The sequence below is a fragment of the Borostomias antarcticus genome, assembly GCF_949987555.1.
Source record: "Borostomias antarcticus genome assembly, chromosome: 3".
In the NCBI taxonomy this organism is placed as follows: domain Eukaryota; kingdom Metazoa; phylum Chordata; class Actinopteri; order Stomiiformes; family Stomiidae; genus Borostomias; species Borostomias antarcticus.
Window position 1 is genome coordinate 32,374,595 of NC_140236.1, and position 11,131 is coordinate 32,385,725.

General features: G+C 44.2%; 1 protein-coding gene across 1 annotated transcript in view; it reads right to left on the reverse strand.

The window, feature by feature from the left end:
* Positions 1-10,849, reverse strand: part of slc5a5 (solute carrier family 5 member 5) — a gene marked incomplete at both ends in the record, with an annotated part of 30,499 nt that extends 19,650 nt beyond the window's left edge. The window contains 6 exons of the mRNA XM_084436140.1: positions 2,850-2,990; positions 6,036-6,190; positions 6,475-6,542; positions 6,745-6,796; positions 8,167-8,232; positions 10,484-10,849. Coding sequence (XP_084292266.1) covers positions 2,850-2,990; positions 6,036-6,190; positions 6,475-6,542; positions 6,745-6,796; positions 8,167-8,232; positions 10,484-10,849 — 848 coding nt within the window. The remainder of the gene's footprint in view (positions 1-2,849; positions 2,991-6,035; positions 6,191-6,474; positions 6,543-6,744; positions 6,797-8,166; positions 8,233-10,483) is intronic.
* Positions 10,850-11,131: the final 282 nt, after the last annotated feature.

An 11,131-nucleotide genomic window follows, 5' to 3' on the forward strand; every position in this document is an offset into this window, starting at 1 on the left:
GCAATTCAAAGATAAATGTCTCGAAAGGTATGCCTTGATCCTCTCCAACGAGTACCAAACCAATGTGCTAAATGCCTTAGTGGAGCAGATAAGCAGAACAATACTGCATTTTCTGATTAAAGCATGACATTTGGTACAGTTATAGCCAAGGGCATTCAGAAAAATAAAATAAAAAAGGATATTTGGGCTTCATGAATTTTACATGTCGCCCATGGCAAATGGCCATGAGTTTTCTGATCAATTTTCTTATCAGGGATGGATATAATATGATATTGAGTAAATTATTTGTTGAATTTATCTACCATAAATAACCTAAATTCTGGAAATTGACATTTGGATAATAGTACATTTTTCAAGATAGCAGCCATGACTAGTATGAAAATTGTATTGCAATAAGGTTTTGTAGAATAATATGATATGGATGATCTGTATCAAATCATAAAAAAATATATGATGGAGAATTTGGAATTTGGAACTTTAGAATTGCAGAGATGCTTCTTTCTATCTCACGATTACAGACACCATTTCTTTTCAATTCATGTACTTCAACTGTGAGGAAAAAAAAAAAAAAACAAGCAGCAGTTTGTTTCTCTCAAACAAGACATGGAGCTGTTTTCAAGGATGTACACATTGCTTGCCAGACCAGAGATGGAAACCTTCATGAGTTCTTTCAACTAACCATGTTCCCCAGCACTGTCTGATGGCGGGGGGGTCTCCACCTGGGGCCGAAGAGTGATCTTTCAAGACTCAAGATCTGTTTATTGCCATGTATATGATTCACACATACTAGGAATTTGACTAGGGTTAAGGCATACACTGTTGTAGATGACACAGGACAGGGTGCAGGACAGGGCAGTGCAATGATATGACAGTGCAAAACAGTACAGTTCGTGCCAGGAACATGTTCATTGTGCATACTCTGTAGTCCTCCAACAACAGCTGCCTTAGAGGAGCATGTTAAGAGAGCAGTGTACCAAGGAGGTAATGTGTGGGGTCAGATACTGGTGTCCACACCAGAACTACCTTCACCTTGTAGATGTGCCTGGGCAAAGACATCTGAAGAGTGCTATGAACCCTTCTGGATATGTCTACCAGATGCAGACCAGTCCAGCTATGAACTTATGTGCTGCAAATGTAAGAAGGGTTGTGTTCAGCAGTGCAAGTGCAAAAAAGCTGCATTAGACTACACAACCCCCTGTTTCTGTGAAGGGGAGTGCTGAATAGAATTTCCCATGATAGACCTTAGGTTTGAGCAGTTATCACTCATTATGTCTTGAATTGTAGTTTCTGAACAATTCTGAATTTCCTAATTCAAATTCTGAATCATAAAAAAATATGATTTGACACCATGATTATCCCATATCAGACTAATCCATAATACTTTTTTGCAATTAAAATGTTCATACCAGTCATGGCCGCCATTGAAAAATGTACTATTATCCAAATGTCAATTCACAAGAACTATGTATGGTAGATTTAAAAAAATGATGTCCTCAATATCATATTATATCCATCCCTGATAAGAAAATTGATCAGAAAACTGTTGCCACTGGCGGACGTTTTGAAAAATGGTTGCCATGGGTGACATGTTGAAAATTCATGATGCCCCAATATCCAGTTTTTTCTTATACTGTGTATGATATGCTTTTATCACAAAATGCACAATTGTTATGACATTTCTAGCTTAGTTGCTCATTTAATTTGAAACACCACTATAACACAATATAGTAATTTTGAAGCAACCTTCAGCAAACATTTATGGGATGAAATTGTTATATCAACCCGCAAGCATAATTCTTGTTACATCTATGTTGCAGCGAGAAAAGTCCTCACTCCGAGAGTGGTGTGGGTGTTGGGTAAATACAAGAAGCCATTCTCTGATGCAGAAATAATAAAATAATGTATGACTGAAGTGATGGAGACCATGTTTGAAGGCAAAGGAAATTACAGTTAAAATCAAGTAAATCACCCTCTCAGATTCCACAGCAACCAGAAAAACTGCCTTCTCTCATTAGGCAACAGTGTTTGACACAATGAAGCCTACTAGAGGAGACAAGAAGAGAGGAGAGGAGACAGGAGGGGGGAAGAGGAGAGAGGAGGGGAGATAAGACAGGTGGAGAGGAGACAGGAGAGGAGATAAGAAGAGGAGACAGGAGTGGAGATAATACAGGAGGTGACAAGAGGAGACAGGAGAGGAGATAAGACAGCAGGTGACAAGAGGAGACAGGAGGTCAGGAGAGGATACAGGAGGTGAGGAGGAGACAAGAGAAGAATGAGACGAGAGAAAAAAGGAGGAGAGGAGAGGAGACAGAACTTTGGACTTTAATTCTTGAAATTGTTTGATTCAACTTTGTTGGGTGGGTGGGTGATACGGTTGGGGTGGGGGGAATGGCTGGTTGATTTCTATTATAATAAACCTTTGTCATATTGAAAAAAAGTGGACCTCTAAGATTTGTATTTGAGTACCCGAGGAACAACCGAGGAACCCTTTTGTAGGAAGCCCCTTTGTGTCTAAAGCTGCTTGCACATGGCCCCAACACTGACCACAATGCCAACATCGGATAGGTGTACCGTGGTTATCGGTGTTTACTAGCGGTTGTTGGCAGATATTTTCATGAAGTGCCGTATAGGCCATATTTCACAATCAATCCTGCACCTAAAAAGGTTTGCAGACATCAATGAGTTGTTTTCATATCAGTATGGCCTCACTAAAAATACTGTTACAACTGCCAATTTTGGGATGTTGGTGTTTGTTGGACTGTGTTCAAGCAGCTTGAGAGTGTAAACCCCTAATAATATTTGATGAAGGACCAGACCTGAGGTCAGGAGTTCCTGAGTTTATCACTCACCACTGGGCCTGTCGTTCGGTTCTGCAGGAGACGTAGCGCTGGACCTGGGCCTGGTTCACTCCATACATGGATAACCACAGCAGAGAACCCCCCACTGTAAAGCTCCAGAATGTGTACCGCTTCCTGGGGTCCAGTTCAAAACTAAGATTAAAGAAAGGAAACGGTTCAACACACCTGTGTGTTGGCATTGTGAATTCAACTGCAAATCAAGAGTATGCAATTAATTGGGTCACTGGAAAACTGGGACGAATCCTGACTTGGCATTCGCGAGTGTCGGCATTGATAACAGGCTGCCTGATAGACGCATGCTAGGAAAGTTCCTGCGGTCCCAACATCGACCATCGCTGATAACCATGCCTATACTCGTGGACCTTGTCCCGAGCGAGCCGGTGAAGTGATGGAACTTCCGAAAGGCCAACTGGAAACGCTACCTCATCCTTACCCATAGATCCACGAGGTGCCTCCCACCACCTAACACCAACAATGTGGACGAGGTGTACCAGAAACTCTGCGGCATACTGGTGAAAGCGGCCAAAAAATCCATCCCACGCGGACGTCGCAATAGCTACAACCCGTGTTGGGATGCAGAGTGGAGAGTCTCTACTGTGCATTCCTCGAGGCCCCCCCAGGAGCTGAGTCAGACAGACTTGCCTCAGCCCGTCTGTCTAGACTCAGCCGAAGGACACAAGAGCGCTGGGAGGAGGCCATTAACTCCATCGACTTCTCCCACTTCAGCAGCAAGGCATGGCGCATCCTTAAGAACCTCATTGGTAGGTCTAGACCCTCCCCCAGTCACTGCCACATCTCTGCAAACAAAATCGCATCACAATTTGTGAAAAGTGGGACATACGAGGGCAAAGACGATGGGCGAATCTTCACATCTCGTGGCAAAAGAAGTCTCTGACTTCTGGAAGGCCACAACTCCTAACGACGGTAACATCTCCGGTGAATTTAGACCGGAGGAGTTCGCTGCTGCCCTCCAGCATGTTAAGCCAGGGAAAGCTCAGGGGCCTGATTCTATCTGCCTGGAGCTTATAGTCCATGCCGCACCTGCCTTGACGTTCTGGTTAAGAGCGTTCCTCTCTTCCTGCTTACGCCAACTCAAGATTCCCAAAATCGGACCCCAAGAGTTACCGCCCCATCTCTCTGTTATGTATCCCCTTCAAGATCCTAGAGCATCTCATCTTCGCCCGCATCGAACCAATCATCGACCCGCTGCTCCCACAGGAGCAGGCCGGGTTCCGATGTGGGAGATCGGCCGTAGATCAAGTTACTTTGATGACTCAAGACATCGAGGACAGCTTTTCGACTAAAAAGAAGGCTGGAGCCATCTTTATAGACCTGACGGCTGCCTACGACACCGTATGGCACCACGGCCTCGCCTGCAAGCTGCTCCACCCACTGCCGGACAGGTACATGGTCAGCATGATCATGGAGCTTGAACGAAACTGCAGCTTCACCCTCACCACCGGTAGTGGACAGCAAAGCAGGTTGCAACGCCTTAAGAACGGTGTCCCCCAGGGATCTGTCCTGGCCCCCCTCCTCTATAACATCTACACCTACGACCTGCCAATCACAGTTTCCAGGAAGTATGCCTACGCAGACAACCTTGCGCTGGTGTACTCAGCTGGAGACTGGCAGGCTGTGGAGGAGATCTTGAGCCAGGACATGCAGACACTAGCGGCATACCTCCGGAAATGGAGATTGAAGCTCAGCGAGGCAAAGACAGTGTCTGTGGCCTTCCACCTTAACAACAAGGAAGCCTATCTCGGCGTGACATTGGACAGGTCGCTCACGTTCCGCCGACACCTCGAGTCACTGCGCAACAAGTTAACAGCTTGTGTGGCGTCTGATCAGGCTGGGGCGCCGGCGCAAAAACACTGCGTACGGCAGCCCTAGCCCTGGTCTACTCGACCAGTAAATATTGCGCACCGGTTTGGTGTCGCAGTGATCACACCCGCCTCATCGACCCGCCTATCAACGAAGCCTTGCGCATCGTGACAGGATGCCTGCGTCCCACTCCTGTGGACAATCTTCCGATCCTTGCAGGCATCCAGCCCGCTGGCCTCCGCCACACAGGAACCACAACACGTCTCGCCTGCCGGGCCGTGGAGCTTAACCACTTGCTCCACAACAGGCCTCCCCGGCGTCTCAAGTTGAGACACCGTTTTGTGCCTGCCACACAGAATCTCCTGCAGCAATGCAGAGATCTTAACATCAGCGAGGCAGGATGGGCGGACTATATCTGGCATGCGGAGTGGGAGACAAACACCTCTAGACTCCGTGATTTCATCCCGGCCGCCGGTCCTTCCCCTCCCGGGCTGGACCTACCCAGGCCGGCGTGGGTGAGGCTTAACCGCCTCCGGACCGGCATTGGATGCTTCCGCTCATCGATGCACAGATGGGGCTTGGTATCTTGCGTGGTGCGCGAGTGTGGCGCTGAGGAACAAACCACAGACCATGTCATCCTGGACTGTCCGATATATCGGACACCCAACAGAATGCATGGTCTGACGGTTGTGGATGACGAAACGGTGTCATGGCTCCTGGAGGTGTGCCTAGATATATAGCCCAGGTGACCACTCAACCAGCCTCGGGGTGGTAAAAGGATAGCCCTTCGGCCCCAAGCCTGGGGGGGAGAGGATGCAACAATGTACCCACACGAAGAAGAAGCCATATACAAATAGAGAATGTTACATTATATATTTCATTTTATTTCTTTCCTCAAACATTTATACTATCTCCTAAAACAAGTGATGCAAGTGCCTGTTGGTCTGCCCAGAGTAGTTCAAGGGCAAAGGCTTGATATTATTAGATGAGCTAATTCTATCTGGAAGTATGGGTCACCTGTACGTTATCATTTACACTGTGTGACACCTGTGAGGCAGATCAAATTAAGAAACAATATTGTTATTTAGGGGAAAAGTGGAAACAAATTACATACAAGTCTCTTTTTTTTTACCTTTATCTTAAATATCTGTATTCATAATCAAATTTTGTTAATAAAGTATTGATAACAGTCGTGCTACACCTAAGCTATGACAATCCCACATGGCATTTGGTTTAAACCTCATACTCCCCAAAATTAACTTATTTCTTGAATCTTGTATAAAACATATTTAATGGAAACCTGAAAGTGTTACCAAAGCATGTGTGGGGGGAAAAAGAAGAAGAAAAAGTTTTTACTCCTTAAAATTAATCCGTGATCCATTGTTGGCAATCTCCAGAACCCGTGCCGGTCCACCAACCAGAATAGTGCCGCGGACAAAGATGGCTATGAAGCCGGCCAGCATGACCAGGATCTGGAACACATCTGTCCAGACAACTGCTTTCACGCCACCCTACAGTGGGGAGGACAAAGGGAAAGGTCCATCACACCTGGACAGGTATTTGAAATCGAAGCAAATATCTTAGCTGTGTTTGATTGAGCTTCCCTCACAGAACTAAACCAATGGAAATGTCCAAAGGGAATACCCTGCTGTGAATTCAGGATGTGTTGAAATAAAGGTCAAATGTAAAGAACAAATATATTTTGATGCAAAATGTTAGTGATTCAAGACAGAAAATGTGCCAAACGTTCATTCAATTTAAATTATTATAAACATTTTCAGATGTTTTTTCTTACCAGTGTGGTGTAAAAAGTACAAATGAGGCCAGTGGAAAAGAGGGCTGCCCACATATTGATCCCAGCAGCTGAAATACATTCATGATAATCATGAACTAGTTTGGTAACAGTTTATGTGAATCACCTGCAGTACAATATCCAGTGTTTGATATCACCTCAGTAAGCATGGTAAGACTTGATAAATACAGTGCATGAAACAGATTGTGTTTCCTGTCACTATTGAACAGTCATTAGTGAAAGTCATTAGCATGTGGTATCCAGAGCTTGTACCTTGGTGAATTATCAAGGCAGGGGCATAGATCACAACCCCTGTGTACAGCAGCTGAAAGACAAGGGAAAACAGGAAACAATTATTGGGGTGAGACTGACTTGGTTTGACAGCAAACTGAATTGATTCATTCATTTAACTAACTAGTAGATACAGAGGTGACCGAGATCCCAAGCGTACTAGATGAAACCAGGGTATGCACTCTCAATAGCTAAATTCTGTATTCTGGTGCATAACCTAATCTAGAATGATTCATTCACCCATAATGACTAACGAATTGCAGTTGCAGTATGACTTGTACGTGTCTTAGTTTCTAATGATCAGTAACACTAGGTGCCAGAACTAGGATGATATTTTTGAGTGGGCAATTTTGCAGTGCTCAGACATAATCAGTGGAATAGGCCGCATATAATTGTGAGTGGCCGATGTCCAGCCCTGCACTACTATTGAGCAGGCCAAGTCTGGTGCTGAATGAGATCATGTCTAGACCAATCTAACATTGAAAGCAGTAGCTACTGTAAGGCCTTAAACTTTTTTTGATGAATGGAAACATGCTGCCTGTCAATTGAGGCCAAGTCAACATATATAACAGATAGAGCACAGGTCGGGCTTAATGAAAAGTAATGGGGGAATCCGCAGTTTGACCTGGTGCAGCCAACAGTACACCTGAAAAGGTGTTTTGCTGCACTGTCAGAAGGACATTCTCCTGCAGAATCTTTAAACACATTGACTAATTTTCACTAATTTTTGCAAGCTAGTAATATTAATTAATATTACCGTATTAAATATTTGACCCAGGTTTAAGCTACATTAAAATATGACGTGGCCCTCTTGCAATTCTCTAAATGTGTACACGCATTCCACAGAGGCTTACACAAACAATTATTTTCAGCTTCATCTATTGGTAGATTAGGTGAAAATGTGAGTATTTTTAAATATTTGAAACACGATCACATTATTTTACTGTTCATATCTAAGACAGAATAAACATGTATTTCCTGAGGATGCACACAAGTTGATGCATGCAAGCCATTGGTGCAAGCCGGGAATTTTAGACCTTGCTCTGAATCTTGAGCCTAGGCCTAGGCCTGAGCCCAGTTCAGATCAATGATTTGGAACAAGAGAAAACTTGCAGGGTATCGTCACAAATCTTTGATTCAGAATCACTTTTCGCCAGTATTTCTATTGGTTATTAACCAGTGCTTCCAGCCCATTTCCAATACTGAATGCATGTTATCTGCACTTCATTTAATTGAATTTCAAACTTTTCTTTATACTCATGAAGGACTGAGGTTTCCCTCATTTACAGTACTTGTATTTGGCTTTGTCAACAATTAGGCTATACCCTGATACTGACTTGGCATTAGTGCCAAGACACGCTACTCTCAACATTATCAATGTGAGAAGAAGGTTTGTTTTCTTACCGTCGCCAGTATGAACTGGATACCACCCAGCAGCTGCATTCCTCTGCCAAACCTCATCTGTAGGTACTGGAACAGGGAAAAGAAGGGCCACAGCATTCCTTCACTCCTGTCCAACTCTCAAAGCCCAGAGTCCTGTTTCAGGCTCAACAGTTGAACTTCTATTTTTTCAGGTTCAGCAAGACTCGATCATGAGCATGCATTATGCCATCTCATACTCATCCTTCTAAACGTCCCTGAAACAGGCCAAGTCCAGCCCGGCTTATGGATTGGCTGTTGGGAGTACATACAGCTGTTCTTTTCATAGTTCTGGACAAACATAATTTCCTGCCCTATCTCCGATGTGTTAAGCAATTCAACCTGGTTGCAGACAAGAGATTGCAAGCAAATTATGACTGAAAAATATGTTTGTACTTTTCTTATACAAAAACTAGAAAATATAGCATTTTCTCTTATCTTCTCTATATAAAATTAAAGAATTCATTTTTATTTCTGAGGTAGGGTTTCACAAACTATGCAATTAATTCATATTTCCGATTTCAACATGACCTGCAGCCGAGGCCATGGCTTCGTCTTTCGTTGCCGAGCTGTCTCTAGTGGGTCTCTAGTCTCTGTACAGGTGACGTAGGACGTTGAACATGACGTGGCTCGTCGAACAAGCGAGGTCAAAAGTAGATCATGCCCTCTGCTGTTAAAAAAGTACTGCGATTCATTTTTCATTTCAGCGATTTGAATCGTCACGTTTGTATCTCGCATTGTTACATGCCTAAATGATTGGCAAAAACGGAGATAGAGGGGAATTAGTGGGATTTCTTTTAACTTTGTTTATAGGGTCAGCTATGGGTGACTTTTTTGTAAACTATACAGGCAATACTGAATGCAAGGCTTACAAAGAACAAATAGTGGACACAAGACTCACATTTTGTATTGAAACGGAAGAATGCCAGTAAGATAGTCTATCTATGGATTTAACATTTTGAACGCTATCGAGTACTCAAAAGGATTTAAATTGTCGGTGGCCCTTGTTGCATTTGTAATGGATTTGATCAGATTACAAAAAAGGTGGGTTATCCTATTATAATTGTGTGTTGATTAAGCAAGAATGCTGCCTGAGCCCCAGGCTGTACTCACTGTACACCCATGACTGCTCAGCCAAGCACAACAGCAATTGGGTCATCAAGTTTTCAGATGACACCACTGTGATAGGCCTGATCTCCCCCAATGACTCATCTGAATCGGCCTTCCTCCAGGAGGTGTCAGACCTAGTAACATGGTTTGACAATAACCTGACCCTGAACACTAGCAAGACAAAGGAGATGATTGTGGACTTCAGGAGAGGAAAAAGACACACCCCCCGCCCCCATCATCATCAACAGGGAGGAAGTGGAGAGGGTGAGCCACTTCAAATTCCTAGGGATTGCCGACACCCGCCCGCCCCCCCCACCCCCCGCCCCCGGACCAACTTGACACTTTGAACACCTTGCACTGGCTCTGCATAAACGCACCACATTGCCGCATTACGTCAGAGTGTCAGGGTAGATGGAGGGACGGAGGATGTGACAAAACAACATTCACTAATATTGGACTGCGGGCTGTGCCCATCAGCCAAAAATACTGTCTGCAAGGTCAGCATAAGGATGCAGCTTTAAAAGAGTAGGCATACTTTGTTTTACTTCAATCATTTGTGCACAGCCACTTTGGTCATAAAAAACAAAACCTTCAAACCATTTGTTGCATTACAAAATGACAGGGTGAAGGTTTTTATTTTATTTTATATGACCAAAGTGTTTGTGGCTGCACTGTTGCTGTGTTCCATTTGTATCGTAAACCTCGGGATTCGCGGGTTCGACATCAAACTCGTCATCAAATACGTCATCTGAACTCAGAGTATTTTCCGTAATTTTACTTGGGATAAAAAATGTACCCTGACTTCATCAACGTCATCTGCTGACATCAATCAAGATGGCTACTCTGCGCAACAACAATAAGTGAAAGCTGTAATAAGACTGTTTATCAGCGTTTCTGTATTATTTGTGTCTCATTAAATCGGTCGTACACACAATATTGTCCAATGTCTATTAGTGAACAATGTTGCTATGAAGTTTGTGTGCGCAAAATAGCATAGTTTGTTGTTATCAGCTAGTATTGCTAACATTGGCTAACAATAGCTAACTTGCCTAGAACTACAAAGAAAGTGGGGTTTTCACATTTTGTTTCTGGATACGCATTCAACTGGGATTTGATGTCGGGCACCATATCCCGAGCTCCGATACGAATGGAATGCAGCATGTGTATTGGGTAGGTAAGAGAGTGTGAAGACCTGGTTGGTGCTGGTGATGCCTAGCCTGTAGAACAGTGGCATAAACAGGTACGCGGTCAGGCCGGAGTTGATAGACTGGCCCAGGATCATGTAGAGGAATTTGAAACCATATGTGGAGGCCTCTGTTGGCACGCCCAGAACCTGAACAGCAGACATGAAGCTAGCACAAAGGGACAAGCCCACGGGCACCGCCGGCATGTCACGGCCACCGGTGAAAAAGTCGTCCACGTCCTTCATTTTTTTTTTCTTCACAGCCTGGTACAAGCCAATCCCGATGGAAACAAGCAGCATGGCTGCGAAGACGGCGTAGTCTGCAAGGACAAAGCCTGGTTGTGATGATGAGTGAGTGGCAGGCGCTTCCTCCATTGCTTAATTGAAATAGCAGTCCTTCACATTCAACTGGTTTGGGTCTTTCTTGAAGCGTCAGGGAAGTCTATCAGAAAATGAAATTCTTATGAGTCTAATAGTTTGAAACATTTGAACAATATGAGTAGACTGATTATTGGACCCCTTGTTAGCAGGGTTTGTTGGTAGGCCCTGATCTAATTGTAACATGCCATAGGCTAGCACTCCCAACTGGACAACAGGGGGTTAAGCGGACCCCTTTTATAGAAACAGTGTCAAAAGGTGTCAGTGTCATGAGAGTGC